General features: G+C 40.1%; 1 protein-coding gene across 6 annotated transcripts in view; it reads right to left on the bottom strand.

The window, feature by feature from the left end:
* Positions 1 to 4,324: 4,324 nt before the first annotated feature.
* Positions 4,325 to 16,546, bottom strand: part of TMEM117 (transmembrane protein 117) — a 241,659-nt gene continuing 229,437 nt past the window's right edge. For all 6 annotated transcript variants that reach the window (XM_068400916.1, XM_068400914.1, XM_068400913.1 and 3 more), the window contains one exon: positions 4,325 to 6,379. In XM_068400916.1, the coding sequence (XP_068257017.1) occupies positions 5,739 to 6,379 (641 nt within the window). In that variant the 3' untranslated portion in view covers positions 4,325 to 5,738. The remainder of the gene's footprint in view (positions 6,380 to 16,546) is intronic.

Here is a 16,546-nt window from a genome sequence, read left to right as displayed (position 1 = left end):
ACTTCAGGAAAACATCTACTGTGTTCATGTGGCTCATGTCTGCTTTGAATGTAGCTGAGAGTAAGGCAGGTTACTTGCAAGAGGAGAGACAGGGCTCTGGTTGTTTTAAAGAAGTTACACCATTATGCGTCTTCTTGAATAAATACATTGAGTCATAAAAATATCTCTGTAAACATTCCTTTGTATTGCTCCATGGAGGGACATGGCTAAAAAGACCCACAATGTTTTGGGATGTATCATACGGTACTGCAATGAACCATGTTCGCACTAGATCTGTCCTTAGATTGTGACAGAGCCTTAGGAAAGGTACCTGTTGCTGCTTTGGCAGAATCTCCTTGGCTGGGCAAAGCCTGTGTACAGATGGTACTGCATCAATAACAGCAATTATGGGCCTTTGGTGGGTGATTTGCAGTTTAGGTCACTAACAACAAAAATTTATTGGAAATAAAACCAGAAGAATGAAACAGACTTTAGGGGAAAAAGAAAAAAAAAAAAGATAAAAGGAAGAGAGGAAGGAATTCAATATGCGGAGAAGTGCTCCAGATGTCACAAAGCAGCATGAGACCCAGGTCTATAACCTGCCTGCAGGAATCAGATAAGCTGCTCTTCCGCAGACCCCAATTGCTACACATCAAAGGAAAAGCATGAGATTAGAAGTACCTCTGTGACTGTGCTGCTGCTGTAACATGTATTTCTGAAAGGATTTGATGCTACTTCACTCCTCTTTGCAAAGCAGCTGGATTTATGCATTTCCTCTCTCCAGTAAGGAGTTTGCTATGGAGAGTACCAGCCTCATGGGGTTTCTCCTTCACAAGTTTCTTCCCTACTTTCCATTCAGAAAACTACCCCTTTCCCCCAAATAGCGAAAAGCCGCTGACATCCTCCGTGCAGAGGAAGTGTTAGGAGGGAAATAAGATGGTGTCAAAACCTAGTCACCCAGAAAAACTACTCACCCAGAAGTCATCTGGAAGCTGAGAACTCTTTGTGAGCATTTGGGAACAGGGACTTGCTGCTTTTGTTTGAATATCTGAAGGGGATGGAGAGGATTTCTAGTGATTTGCTGTCTCTCTATTTGTACTCTTGTGTTCCTATGAAACGGGACTTTCATTTATATTGATTTGCCTCTGAAATGGTCACATAAGCCATTCTTCACCTCAAGGCTGTGGAACTCACAGACCAGACTTCCTCCTTTTCCCTGTCCTTCATTGTCCTACTTGGGGTTTGTATGTTAGGCATCACAATGACATGCCACATCACAGCCCAGGATCCCCACAGGACAGTTTTGAGTGCACAGGGAAATGAATAACCCCTTTGTCTTTTGCGACTTAGAATGGATGGACAGGAGGGAGACCGTATGGTAGAAGACCTCGTCTGTCTGGTGTTTGCAGTGGCATCTCTGTTGATAAAGGGACTGCAACTGTTTGTTGATAAATACAGTTTGAATCTTTGCATGCCATTGTCCATAATCCCAACCACAGGGACATTCTAACATCTGATAAATGTGTATTTTGTCTATATTCTGAACTGGGCAGCTATAGGTGAATCAACTTTATGTTCTTATTCACAGTTTGGTTTGTCTAATTTTTACGGTTCTTGTAATCTGCTCAAAGTTTAAACTGGCTACTTTAAAACACAACCTAAACAGCTGAAACACTCTGTTTGCAGGACTGTAACTATTTCAACATTATGGCCTGAGATAAAAAGTCCTCTCTCACTGAGCCCCTCCTAGGATGTTGTTAAAATTAAGGGCAGTGTATTAAAAATCTGTTACATCTTTTACTAGTGAGTCATAACCTGTTCACTTGTGGGAAAACGAGCTTCCCAGTCTAGTAAGTATCTGAACTGCCACCTTTCCAGTCTTTAAGAGGTGTCTGCTCTTTGTTTCCAGGAGGTTATCATGATGGAGGCTATTCACCACAAGAAAAGCAATAATTTAACACATACTGTAATACAGTGCAATAGCCCAGAGTATGATGATACTAGCTGGAGAGGACAGAAATCTTTTAAAACAGAACAAATTTACTTTCTGCATAAACTAGGCAAAAATGTAATCTGGGGAAGCAGACAGTGCAATGAAATGCTCTTTTTTCTTTTATATTTTCTGGGTAATAGAAGTGGATGCAGAGAAGATGAAGCAACCTGGCGTAAGTAGCTCATGGAGCAATGTAGAATAAAGAGGGCAGTAGTAAATCATCTGCTTGAGAGACTCAGCAGTTTCCCCCAACAGAATCAACTAATCCCTAGGCTCCTAACATACATACATGTCTTATACAGTTGGATTTTAGACATACATATACACTTTCATAAGCATGAATATTATATTTAAGGTACTTTCTACAAACATTCTTACCTTCTATTTGCTTCATGTCATTTCCATCTCAGCAAAGGTAATCGTTAAGGATGCTAAGGCAATTTGTAAGCACCTGTGGACGCATAAATCTTATGTGCTTATCCTGGAGATGTCTCTTCTATGTATGCTGGTTTAGGCAGTATCTATCATCCATCACTGTACAGTATATGTATGGTAAAAAAAAAGAATTATTGTACCAAATGTGATCTCTGACAAAGCAAACACAGGCCAGTGCTGTAGTGATGGCAGTTGCTAGATGGTTTATTATAGAGGGTAGAATGGAGACTTGTGCAGTGTATGAAAAAATTGACACTTCCTCAAGTTTCTTCCCTTCTATGGATTCTTCAACTTCTTCAGGAAAATAAAAAAATACTAAAAAAATTTGTGTAATAGTTAGGCTTTCAGGAAAAGGTCAAACATCCATATCAAGGTCCCAGTGATGAGTACTAGACTAGAAAGCATTTCAGAGTGTTTTGAGTTAGCGAAGCATTTCAGAATATTGATAATGAACAACAGTTGAAAACAATGAATGTGTTTGGAGGAGGAATATTTCTGTTTTGGGTAATCTATTTTAGGCCTCCTACTTAGCCACCCTGTCTCCCATGGGTGGAGCCCCTTCTACAGACCACGGAGGAAGACAAGTTGCTTCAGAAGACCAAGGATGACTCTGCATTAGTAGCTCAGCTCAGGAATACAGTTTAGATTGTGCCCACTTACTCTCCCCTAATTCAAATTGCATGGTCTCTGCACATGAACGAGACTTGTCCAAAACATACTCCAGCTACTATCGTGCATTCAGTTTATAAGGACCAGATCAGAGTTAAGCAGAAGTAAAACCCTGAAATGCACAAACTGTGGGGACTGGGTCCTCAGCACCAACTGTTTCACTCCACAAACCCATTCCTGCTCTGCTACACTACTTACTAATGCACAGATTAGGTACTGAATCACCTTTAGGGTGTTCAGCTCCTGAGTCTCTGCCTGCTTCAGAAGGAGCTTAGAGTAAGCCTAGACACCTAACTCAGGCTTCTCAAACTTAATACTGGAAGTGGAGAGTGGAAATACTCCTCTCTTCTCCCCTCTGTGTGTTTACATATGAGACTCCCACACAACTGAGGAGTCCTTCCTCCTTTAATTAAATTGATGAGTTGACCATGGTGAGTGGCTATACTGAATCTTTTAACTTCTTATGAATTCATGATATAAGCAGTCTCTCTGCTTGACCATTAATTTAAATACTCATGCAAAATCTAGGATTACTTGATGCTTTTCTCTCATGCCGGCTTATAATGATCTTAAAAGCATTAACTCCATGTGAGGTCACAGAATTATTTTAACTGTGGATCAGTTGCTTAATAACAGTTTTCTCGGAGTCATGTAGTCATGCAGGCTGTAAGGCTCAAGTAATTCTTTCATTTTCTGCTTACATGTTAATGGATTTAACCACTCCTATGCACAAAAAGGAGAAATGAGTTAATGGGAGATTTTTAGTACTTGGGTTTACAGTGTCCAAAACATAGAGAAGCATGTAGCTGCAAACAGCTATTTCTGCAACTACTTAAGAAACCAAATGCTGTTTAAAAGTCAAACATCAATATAGTCACCTCCTGTATAGTACAAGCAGGATCTCAGTGTTTTACTGTTAGCAATTAATGGCTTGTCTTTGACTATATCTTAAGTAAGTCAAATAAATTTATAGGTTGTAGTAGGCAAAAGCCATAATTTTTAACAGGTAAAAATTTAGTCTGATTATGAAGTGAACTTTCTCCTGATGAAATATTAAATGTTCCATAAGGAAAATATTTGATTTTGACATTACTCTGATATAGCCTGTCTTTTTTAGTGTCAGACATATTCACGATTTTAAACAGGAAAATGCATGGGTAAAATGTTTAAAAAAATTGCAAAACTAACAGCATATGTTCCTGCCTCATAATAAACAATTGTTGAATGATGTTTATTAAAATTGGCTCTCAAGTGACAGTTAATAAATGCATAGTTCTATTATGCATGCTAAATTCAGCATTCCGAAAACTTAAAAGCAGATAGATCAAAACAACACAGATAAAAAAGTCACAAAGACAAAATACAGCAACACCAGTAAATGACAGGGAAATAATTCAGACTTAAAAATGACTTATTATTTAGTAGCTTGTAACAACAATTTATAGAACTAAATTAGAAGCAAATCAGAGTCTTTCTGATGTTTTAGATACGTAATTTCTCTAGTGCATATAGTTTGATCACACAGCAGAGGAATTCACATTACAAAGTCCCCTTCAAAAAAGCAAAAAACCCAGTTTCTCTATGTTTCTGCTTCGAGGTTACACTTATTCATGGATAATGAATGAAGGAAAAAAAAGGGTACGATAAAATTCAATGACTAATCTATTTGAATTAAAACCCCTAAACATTTCTTCAGTATTTGGAGAAGTCAGACTGTCTATACGTGGTGTGTTTCTATGTAGGTTTCACGTATGCCCAGACCATATCTGCACCGAACCGCACAAATACTGCATTTAATGGGCTTTGTGTCCTTTACTGTAGTCACTCCATTGGCTCTTTGATGTTGCATAGGTTTGGTGTGATGACAGAAAGAGTTGCTTCAATCATGTATTTTCACCTCTGTTTCTAAAAGGTGAAGGGCAAAACTTTTAATCAAGGAGCAGTTTATCTTTAATTAGGAAAAATATAATTAGGCATTATCACCTAATTGCTATTACTGGTGGAGAAAGTCATATTTTCACAAGTAGTGACCCATGCTGTATTATCACTCTGCTGTTTACCGCATAATGAATCTGTATTTGTGTTTGGCAGCTAGCCAGGAAAAATTAAGAGGTAATCAACATGCTTCTCTGCAGTCTGGTCATCAAAGTCACTGGTTTCACAGATGAGTAAATAACAAAGTCAAGTTGTGATGTCCTAACAGAAACCCTTCTTTAGGAATAACTATATTTATCGCCTCTGTCAAGACATCAAATGATACTTAAAATAACCATATACAAAAAGCTTTGCAAAATAGATTAGAAGAACTGTGATATACATCTGGTGTTGAGTTAAAAAAGAGTTTAATGTCCCAAGGCACCACCACGGTAGAATTTTATACCTGCAAGTAATCATCTAGTACACTATTATACAGTTAAGGTAATGTATTAATAAATAGCTTGTGCAATTTTGGGAAGCAATCTATAAAGGAATGTTAGATATACAGTAGGCACGTACTATAATACAAATAAAACCCAAAATTCCTAGAAAAAGCATGCTGAGCACCTTTTGGTATAGGTTGAGTTTCTTATTCTAAACACTGTGGAAATCTTAACTTACAAAAGGTAAAACTGAAATCTTATAGTAACTGCTTATTTAAGCTGATTTTCCTGGGTATTTGCCTCTATGTCACAGGATTACTCTTAGGGACAGAGGACTCTGGTACTGGCTGTAAAGGGCTATCTTGTTCATTCAGTTGTGCATTCAAGTTTTCAGAAGTTAGGAGAGAAGAATTGAAAACTATTTCACTTAAGTCTGATTTTATGGATACAAGATGTGGTTCTTGAAAACTTAATGGTTCTTCTACTAACACTTGTGTATTTTCTCGTGTCATTCCCACATCTGACGGTGACTTTCGTTTCATTCTTGTGTAAGATTTGTCTAAATTCTCCATGCCTTGGTCAGTTTTCTGAAATCGCCCAAAGAACCAGATGAAGAAACCGAACAAAGCAAAAGCCAGCAAACTTGGAATAAAAGCCAGGCATTTGACATCAAGGCTAGAGCCTGTGAATCTGCTGTGCAAGAACATGTCTCCTTCAGCATAAGACCGGTTGGTCAATGGGTTAGTGTTATTGGATCTCCACTCCCAAGATAACTTAGTTCTATTAAGGTCTTTCAAGCTTTCTGAGTCTTTCACTGTGTAGATCTTCTGTCCAGGACCAATATATTGACCATATTCATGAGGTTTGTAAAATATTTGGTTCTTCCACATATTCAGATCCAGGATTAAAACAAGGAAGATAATTCCATAGTTAAACCATTTGCCTGTTTGGAAAAAGAAAGTTCTGTCATCTGATATATCCATTTTAGAAACAGTACAAATGCAGTCATATGTAAAAGCTACTCAGAGAAAAAAACCCCTTTGTTTATTAATCTGTAAAGCAAAGTTGTAATAAAATTTCCACCATAGTCAGATTTACGCTGAATATCCCCTAGTATTTCACAATTAGATCTGGGCACGTAATAAAATAATTTTGTAACACAAGCACAGCAGTATATCAATTGAATTCACGTTGCAGTTTGTAGGTGACCTGTTGATTAGACCACTAGGTGATGTGGTATAGATCAATAAACCTAAAAAAGCATGAATTCCAGCACTTAAAAAATATTCACATGGAAATTTTCCATGAAAAGTTCATATTTGACAGAACTGTTTATATGCCAGGAATGACTGAAGTGACTGAAGTTTTTGGGGTTGGTAATTATGTAAATTTTAAGAGTATTTACATATATCGTTTGACATATCAACCATGGTGTGCAGACATATTCAGGTGGGGGCAATTGGATAAACTGGGATTTAGAGAGATTGCACCCTCAAGAAATAGCAAGGGCTGATTGTAGTCTTGGAAGGCTAGTCAGCTTAGCTTTTTCTATAGTCCGTGCAGTCAGAAACTCCTCCAAGGAGTGACTCATAGTCTAACATTAAGCTTCTGCAATATTGGAGGAGGAAACCTTTCTCCCTTTATGATTTAAAATTGCTCTTTTGCATGCTTCCTCCAGGCATCCAAAAGACATTAAAGATAACTTTATGCAATTGCAAAGTTGGCCTTGCTTTGAGTAGGGTGTTGGAACAGACAAACTCCAGATGTCCCTTCTAACCTAAATTATTCTGTGAATGCACAAAAAATTATACTGTTTTCATAGTCAAAGCATCTCTTATGTTCTAGCTGGACATATGTTAAGATCTTACTTGAGATCACTGCATTGATCCAAGTAACTGCACTGATCCAACTGGTACCACCCAAGAACCCAGCAAATCTACATGTCAGCATTATGTGAAAGGACATTCATGGAGGAATGTTCCTGCTGGTGATGAATGATATTGGTCTGTGCTAGAATCATATTTAAGTATGTTTCAAGTGAAAAAGAAAACAAATGTATCAGAGTATCTATGAAATGACTCATGCCATTGGCTTTTAAAGAATAAATGGATTCCAGTTCCTGAAAGTCAGTGTGTTCAAATTGTATGACCAGAATGCTTCATGAGGGTAAGGAGGGTAACTCCTATTTCAGCAATTGTGTTTAATAGTCCTCTTCAGTCTAGATTACACTTAGACTAAAAATGAACAAGAATGTTCATTCTTTTGAAAAGACTTGCAGCCAATCCTATTCACATACTTCCTGAGTAACTCCTCTACCTTTTTTTTCTGGGTTTTCATCAATATTATAATTGATGTGTTAAAGAAAAATTATGGTTTCAGAAGATTATCACCACATTTTATAATATTTAAGTTTCTTAAATCAACACCGACACTGAAAATGATGCTAAAATATGAAATACAGTAACAAACAATACAATCTAGCTTGATGTTGTTTCCTGTGGATTTTTGCCCTGTATTTCATGTGTTTCTCTCCATCAGAATAACCCTAGCTTCTCCATCACATATGACCTTTCAACAGACAGAGACAGAATATATCTTGCATAGTGCGTGTTGATGGGCTGTCTGGGACACACATCAATTGGCTGCTGTCAAACAGAATATAATGGCTGACTTCTCCCTGCTTTTTCCTTAGCTGGGCACTAACTTAGATGATTCTCCTTTACCTCACCATCATTTCTTAGGACACAATGATAATGTCATTATTTTTCAGATTCCCACCCTCTGAGAAATGTTTTTGAAACTGGCCGTGGGTTCAAAAGTTATTTGATGCTGAGTGCTGGATAGAGAGAGAGTGAGACCAACCCACAGAGAGAATATGATCACATAATTCTCATTTCCTTAGGAAAATAGGCTAAACACAAATTACAATGAAACAAATACTAGAACCATTATCTGTTTATCTATGGCCAGTTTGAAAGAAAACATGATTTACTGCATTCTAAACTTTCTTTCTCTGCTATGGTTGTTTACTTGAACACTTTTTGAAACAATGATTTGTTGTCAAATATTACTCTGTGTTTCAACCAGAAAGCTGTTCCAATCAGAAAGCAACTCCTTGCTGCATTGCCCCAAAGTTAACTTCTTAGGTCAAATTCTTTTCCCAGGAAAATGCATCGTAAGCCCATCCAAAAAAACCTTCCACTTCTATTATTGGCTTCATCAAAATATTATCATCTGTGGTACTTTGTGTTTCTGCAGAGCCAAGACAGGTGACTTTCCAGAGAGATCTGCTAGACCCTAGGGATGGTAGGAAGAGGGAAAGCTCATGTAGGACCAGTATTGCTCCTTCCCTTCAGCTAGACATGGCAAGAGTGAAGATGGGTAGGCAGAAAACAGACAATTGAAAGATCAAAATACAAAGCATAATGAAATGGGAACATTACTGAGATGGCCTTTACAAAGGTCAAAATACACTGTTATGGTTTTCTTGATTGTAGGTTTCAGGTATGACTGACAAAGGAAACTTAGACATTGCAATACTGAGCTATGACCTACCTCCTCTTTAGGCATGGTGGCACCCAGTGGATTTCACAGCAATCACTTGTGTGACCACATTGTCCTAAATGCGACATGTGTAGAGTGAGTCACTTAAGGAGTAAGACTTGATATGGCAGCCTGCTGCTGGTGAAGAAGTTGATTAAGAAGCTAGCAGAAAACACTGAAAATACTGAAAAGAAGTAGCCAGGTGCTTGATCTCAGGCTTCATGTAGTAGCTATCCTACACTGTGGTTCCATAATTGTGAATCTCAGAATTCTAAGACTGATCTGTCTAAAAAAGGCTCCACACCTCTTATGTTAAGAATTTGAGTGCTCATCTGATCTAAGAGAGATATGCATTTCAATTATTCGTTTCATAAAAAACATGAATTTGAAACTCCCTCACTCAGCTCCTAGACAGAGTTAGGCAGGCAAGTGCACAGCCCTAAGCTCCACTGTTGGGATCGTTGGGTTAATACGGGCTATATAAAGGGTGCATCGACAAACAGTTTAGATGCAGACAACCCAGTTAACTAAGATGAATTGAAACCTCTACGTGTAAGTGGCAGCTAGTTGCCTGAGATCTGCCTCAGTTCTATAGCGGATCTTCTCAAAACTCCTTAAATTTCTCATTTCTAGACAATTTTTCCATCCTCTGCATCACTGTCATGCTTGATGAGCTCTATGATTTTTCCTTTTCTTTTGAAAGCTGTTGTCACCAGAACCAAACACTGTATAGGAGTAACAGTCTCACTGTAACCATATATGAACACAATGACATCTTTCTACTCCTACTCAGTATTCCCTGTAGCCAAGGGCTGCGTTAATCTTCTTCAACACAAAATGACTGGGAGTTAGTGCTCTCTTGGTTACTTACAGAAAGTATTTGCCTCTCTGTAAAATACAGTGTCCTCTGCTGTCTGTCCCTCTTCCAAGACATGTACTTTACTGCTATTCTAGCAGGTGCGATAGCCAAATAAGTCCAGTTTACCAAGCAGTCCTTCTAGATCAGTGATAACTGTGTTGAAGCAGACTGCACCAAGAGGCCTAGCAGTCTCCACTCAAAAATATCTATTTGATGATAATTCCCCATGACAAGTAATTTTTAAGGCTTATTATACTGACCAACCTTTAACATTATACATGTGTATAATCTATGTATATGGAATGATTGTCTATTGCAACTTAATTTTAGCAGAATCCTTTTTATAGCAAACTCTAAGTCACATTTCCAGCTTATATAAGAAATAAACTTGGGAAATTAGAAGTCATTCCTGACCTCTTACCTTGCGCATAAACAAGCTCAAGTTTATAGTTTTGCAAATGGCCAGAAAAAATATATTATGAAGCAATAGATATTCATTTTCTTTAAAAATATATTTGTAATTTCTTTTACAGTGCTTCAGCTTTCATTTCAGATGAAAAGTGGTAAGGGCAAATGAAGCCCCACACTATGAAGTCATTTAATTTCTCTCTTAATCAATTTCTGTAGGATCAATACCTACCTGTTGCTCTAGGGTTGGCTCTACTCCAGTGAGGTCTGTGTGGCCAAGAATACTGGCATATACCTGGCACCATTTAGGCCTTCTTGGAGCAGGTGGATTTTAAATAGACACAATTTGAAATGGAAGGATGTAGTAAGATAAGCTTTCGAGGCTGGAAGGCTAGTCTATCATTTCAGCAAACTGCAAAGAATTATACCCAAACTCTTCACTGAAGTTACAATGAAGAAAATCAGATGGTAAAATAGGCTGTGTCATTCAGCCACGCACTACCTAAAAAAAGACCTGGTTAGTAACTGTCTTTCACAGCATTTGTGTCTTTACGTGCTACACATGACATGTGGAGAGTCAGAAATCTGGTATAGTGTATTTGGAAACATGGTGCAATATTGAAATTTGGTGCAATAAAGAACCCCAAGAAGAAAAATTTGAGGTATGTAGCTAGCCAAGAGCATGCACTGGGTGTCCTTGTGAGGCTGTGATGCAAAATGTGAAACCTTTTTCTAAGCATTGTAGCCTACAACCCCTATTTGGGGATGAAAACTCAATCCCTGTTTTCTGCGAAACCATGGCTGTTGAGGAGTATTGTGTCCTCATGGCTAGGGCACTCACCAGAAGTGAAACCTTGACCATTGAACAGTCTCCACTTATAGTAGTTTGAACCTGCATTGTAGGACCATGCTCTGCACACCAGTCTATACGGGACTCTTCTTAGAAGCACTCTCCCCTCCCTGCTGAAGCTGAACAACTGTGCACTGCACGTGAATGCCAGGGGCCTTCTCATGGTGAAAAAGGTATGGATTTTTCTTTTTCCTTTTTCCAGAAAGGCATCTGTTTTCACCAGCTGAACAAGATGTTTGGCAGTGGTCATTTTTCAAGAGGCTGATAAGGTCTATGAGAGGTTCAGCAACCAGTCTGCAATCCCACATGCAACTGATTTACACAGAATCATAGAATCAGAGAATGTTAGGGATTGGAAGGGACCTCGAAAGATCATCTAGTCCAATCCCCCTGCCGGAGCAGGATTGCCTAGACCATATCACACAGGAACGCATCCAGGCGGGTTTTGAATGTCTCCAGAGAAGGAGACTCCACAACCTCTCTGGGCAGCCTGTTCCAGTGTTCGGTCACCCTCACCGTAAAGAAGTTTTTCCTCATATTTATGTGGAACCTCCTGTGTTCCAGCTTGCACCCATTGCCCCTTGTCCTGTCAAGGGATGTCACTGAGAAGAGCCTGGCTCCATCCTCATGACACTTGCCCTTTACATATTTATAAACATTAATGAGGTCACCCCTCAGTCTCCTCTTCTCTAAGCTAAAGAGACCCAGCTCCCTCAGCCTCTCCTCATAAGGGAGATGTTCCACCCCCTTAATCATCTTCGTGGCTCTGCGCTGGACTCTCTCTAGCAGTTCCCTGTCCTTCTTGAACTGAGGGGCCCAGAACTGGACACAATATTCCAGATGCGGCCTCACCGGGGCAGAGTAGAGGGGGAGGAGAACCTCTCGTGACCTGCTAACCACACCCCTTCTAATACACCCCAGGATGCCATTGGCCTTCTTGGCCACAAGGGCACACTGCTGGCTCATGGTCATCCTGCTGTCCACTAGGACCCCCAGGTCCCTTTCCCCTACGCTGCTCTCCAACAGGTCTGTCCCCAAGTTGTACTGGTACATGGGGTTGTTCTTGCCCAGATGCAGGACTCTACACTTGCCCTTGTTATATTTCATTAAATTTCTCCCAGCCCAACTCTCCAGCCTGTCCAGGTCTCTCTGCATGGCTGCGCAGCCTTCCGGTGCGTCAGCCACTCCTCCCAGTTTTGTGTCTTGCTGACAGCGCACTCTATTCCCTCATCCAAGTCATTAATGAATATATTGAATAGTGCTGGTCCCAGTACCGATCCTTGAGGGACTACGCTAGACACAGGCCTCCAACTGGACTCAGTCCCATTGACCACCACTCTCTGGCTTCTTTCCTTCAGCCAGTTCACAATCCACCTCACTACCCGATCATCCAGACCACACTTCCTCAGCTTAGCTGCGAGGATGCTGTGGGAGACCGTGTCAAACGCTTTACTGAAATCGAGATAGACCACATCCACAGCTTTACCATCATCTATCCACCGGGTTACGTCCTCATAAAAGGCTATCAAGTTGGTTAAGCATGACTTCCCCTTGGTGAAGCCATGCTGAGTGCCCCTAATGATCCCCCTATCCTTGATGTGTCTAGAGACAGCACCAAGGACAAGTTGTTCCATCACCTTTCCGGGGATGGAGGTGAGGCTGACCGGTCTATAGTTACCCGGGTCCTCCTTCTTCCCCTTTTTGAAGACTGGAGTGACATTCGCTTTCCCCCAGTCCTCAGGCACCTCTCCTGTTGCCCACGACTTAGCAAAGATGATGGAGAGTGGCCTAGCAATGACTTCCGCCAGCTCCCTCAGCACCCGCGGGTGCATCCCATCAGGGTCCATGGATTTATGGACGTCCAGATTGCTTAATTGGTCCCTGACCCAGCCCTCATCTACCAAGACAGATTCCTCCTCTATCCTGACTTCTTCTGGGGCCTCAGGGGTCCGGGGCTCCTCAGGACAGCCTCCAGCAGTATAGACAGAGGCAAAGAAGGCATTCAGTAACTCCGCCTTCTTTTTATCCTCTGTCTCCAGGGCCCCCACCTCATTCATCAGTGGGCCTACATTGCCTCTAGTGTTGGCTTTACCTGCAATGTATTTGAAGAAGCCCTTTCTGTTGTCCTTGACCTCTCTTGCAAGGTTTAATTCCAAGGAGGCCTTAGCTTTCCTAGTTGCCTCCCTACATCCTCTGACAACAGACTTATATTCCTCCCAAGTGGCCAGCCCCTCCTTCCATGATCTGTACACCCTCTTCTTCCACTTGAGTTTGCCCAGCAGTTCCCTGTTTAACCATGCAGGTCTACTGGGCAACTGAGGCAGATGCCGCAGGTCCAAATATTCCAAACCAGCTGCTGATTCTAGAGCATTTTTATTTTTGTATGTCTGCTCTGTAACAGAACAGTCATGTCCTAAAAAAGAGATCTCATGTAGAAGCCAGTCCTCAGCATCCCTTCTGAGGTCAAGAGGAAATGTGAAAATTCTACATAGTAAGGCTAGATTCAAGTGGCCTCATGCTGTGCAACTGCAGCCAGAGGCTAGTGTAGGAAATGTTGACTTTAGACTCTTATCTCAATTGCAATTTGTGTCTAAAAACATGCAGACACCTCTGCAAAACATTCAGGTATCTTCAAAACATTGTTCATATCTTCTGTCACGTTAGCGTTATTAGCTAGATACATGCATATAGACCACTCACAGCTGAACTAAGCTGCAAATCCTCTGAGGTTTTTTTCACATCTGTGTGCATGGACAGCTTTGTTTTTACCTCTAACCTTTCTATTTTTGCCCACGGGCTCCGTCAGGCTTCCCCATGTAGGTGATGCTTGGCCTGAATCTAGACACACTTTTGGTTTAACTCCACAAGCCAGCCATGCTAGGCACCTGCCGGACATGAAGGTGATGATTTCCCCTTTGCGTAGAAGGGCACTCTGGCTAGATCAGCACTCAGAAACACATTTATGAACAGACAGAGAAATCTCCCATCTGTTTTGATACCCACACCTTAACATTTCGTATTTGAAACTTATTTGCATACTTGACAGCAGATGCTCTTGGATCTCCAGTGCTGCTATTAAAGGGTACCAGCCAGGCCCCTTAGTGCCTTTTAACCACGAAAGAATCTGAAGTAACAAAATTTACTTTTAGGTTTTACAAATTTCCCAGGGTATTATAGAAACTAGGATAGACTATGTATTTTCATAAACAGCAGCCCAAGAAGGAAAACACACACTTCGCAATGAACCACCTGTCAAGGGAAATGCAGATGACTTAGGCAAATGCGGGGATTCAAGTTATTTTTGATGTTCATAGAGAAAAGCAGCTATCAAAACAGAATAAAAAAATATTTAATACTGAGTAGATGCTTGCTAGGAGTTCCTGGATGGAAAGAAATTCGAGCAAAATGAGGTACTCTGTTACCAGTAAAAATACGATATGCTTTTGATAGTAAATTTAAAATTACACTGAAACATACCAGCTACAGGCTGTAAATGTTAATTCAATATTGCTGTCAATTTACAACATTCGGAAATCACAAGCCAGGCCTAAGAAAGCATGTTATTAGTTTAAAATAGCAAAGTGGGTTAAAAATAATACACTTAATACTGTTTTATTTATCTGTTTTATTTATCTGCTTTTATAACATGGAGTTATGCAGAAACAAAATTTCATTTTTTTCTCTGCAATCTTGAGCTTTATTTTATGAAAGCTGAAATTCTCATGCAGTCACTGAATTCAGGAGCTAAGACTTTAAGACAAAATAGCAAAAAAAAAAGAAAAGCAACTGTCTTAAGACTTGTGATAAAATCAGGAGAATTGGCAACACAGAGCATGTAACTGTGAAATCCTTCCTCTGTACAGAACTTGCATGAAGCCATTAAGTACACACCAACAGAAAGATGGTTTAAAGTCCTTTACTCCTCTGAATGTCCCTTTACTTAGAGCTGCTTCGCTGTGGGACCATTGCTCATTAGAGCAACCCAGCACCGAATAGGGCTGCTCAGGGGAGTCCTAGGGCTGCTCTTATTTATATCAATCAACAGTGACCAAAACAGACTGCAAAAGAACTTATGAAGAATAAAATTTGCCAGGAAAAAGATGTTAAATGTTATTTCAGCCATGCTTTCTTTCTCCTTGCTATTTGGGAGAAATGAGTTTCTGCAAGTCAGGGCACAGGCCACAGATCTACGGCCTGACATTACCCCTATAGCAAGTATTAAAATAAGCAATATTCAGGCCTTAGTCTTCTTTTCCTGATTGTTACTAAAAAGAAGTCCTATGGTTAAATTTAACATTCTGGATCCCATGTATTAAACAGGGCTTAAACACAGCAGGCTTCTTGCCATTATCAGTGTCCTAGCCCCATGTCATCTGCTGCAGTTGCATTCATGTGCATCACTCTCTACCCTCATTTTAGATTGGATTATATTCATCTTGTTTTATATATATGGAACCAGTTCTTCCTTTTATTAGCTCCTTGATTTGCGTAGAAAATCGCAAGTATCTACACATTCACATGATAACTAGAGCTTGAAAATGATCCAAGACGATACCCTAAACTAAGACAAGAACTGATGGCAAGAACAGATGGTTCAAGCAAAACTTACCCAAAGGGAGGTTCTTGTGCCCTGTGTTATGGTTGTTTATTAGATCTCCTAAAGGGTGGCGTAGCACCGAGATAAAACAGGCACTCAGTAGACAGAGTACGTGACGTGCAGTCAAATGGATTGATTTGTCTAGTGAATCTAATAAATGCATCTTGTTAATGCTGAGCAGGGAAAAATATTCCTCAGCCCCTATTCATTAGCTCATCCTCATTAAAAGAATGCCTTCTCGCCAGAAAATCAGAAAGGCCTCCAGTCCTTTCTGCAGAAGACTACAATGCATAAATATTGTTTTCTCTTGGTTGGTCTGTTTTCAAACAGCAGCACTGCTAGCAGTTCTATTTCTGATCCCTAATTTATGTTCTTTGTCATTGCTTATTCTTTGCTCTTCCCTGATGATCATTAATATCCTTGTCTCTTCTACAATGCAAAACTGTTCTTTACTCTTCAGTCCCTCTTCTACCACCCATTGTTTTTAATCTGCATTAATTATATCCTAAGTTTTTGTACCTGATGGTGCAGCCCACCCTACCATGCCCCAGTTGTTCATGCTCCTCTGTGCACCCATTCCACTACTTCTCCTTAAATACGGAATAACTGCAGGGCATCTGGAAGCCTTGTGGGACTGAGTCCTTCCAAATTCATGCTCTAGTCTTGAGAAGTAGAAAAAAAATCTTTTTCACTATCCCTGAATAGCATGCCTATAAGTCACATCAAATATTTGATACTTATACTCTTTTTTTTTTCCCCTCTCCTTTCCCTTTTTGCTCACTTGGGAGAGAAAAATGTGTTCATCATGTACACATCCCATCTTCTCTCACCCTACACCTTCTAGTCACTGACC

This window comes from Nyctibius grandis, chromosome 5, assembly GCF_013368605.1.
Source record: "Nyctibius grandis isolate bNycGra1 chromosome 5, bNycGra1.pri, whole genome shotgun sequence".
In the NCBI taxonomy this organism is placed as follows: domain Eukaryota; kingdom Metazoa; phylum Chordata; class Aves; order Nyctibiiformes; family Nyctibiidae; genus Nyctibius; species Nyctibius grandis.
The sequence above is the reverse complement of the archived record's forward strand: the minus strand, read 5'-3'. Positions and strand labels throughout refer to the sequence as shown.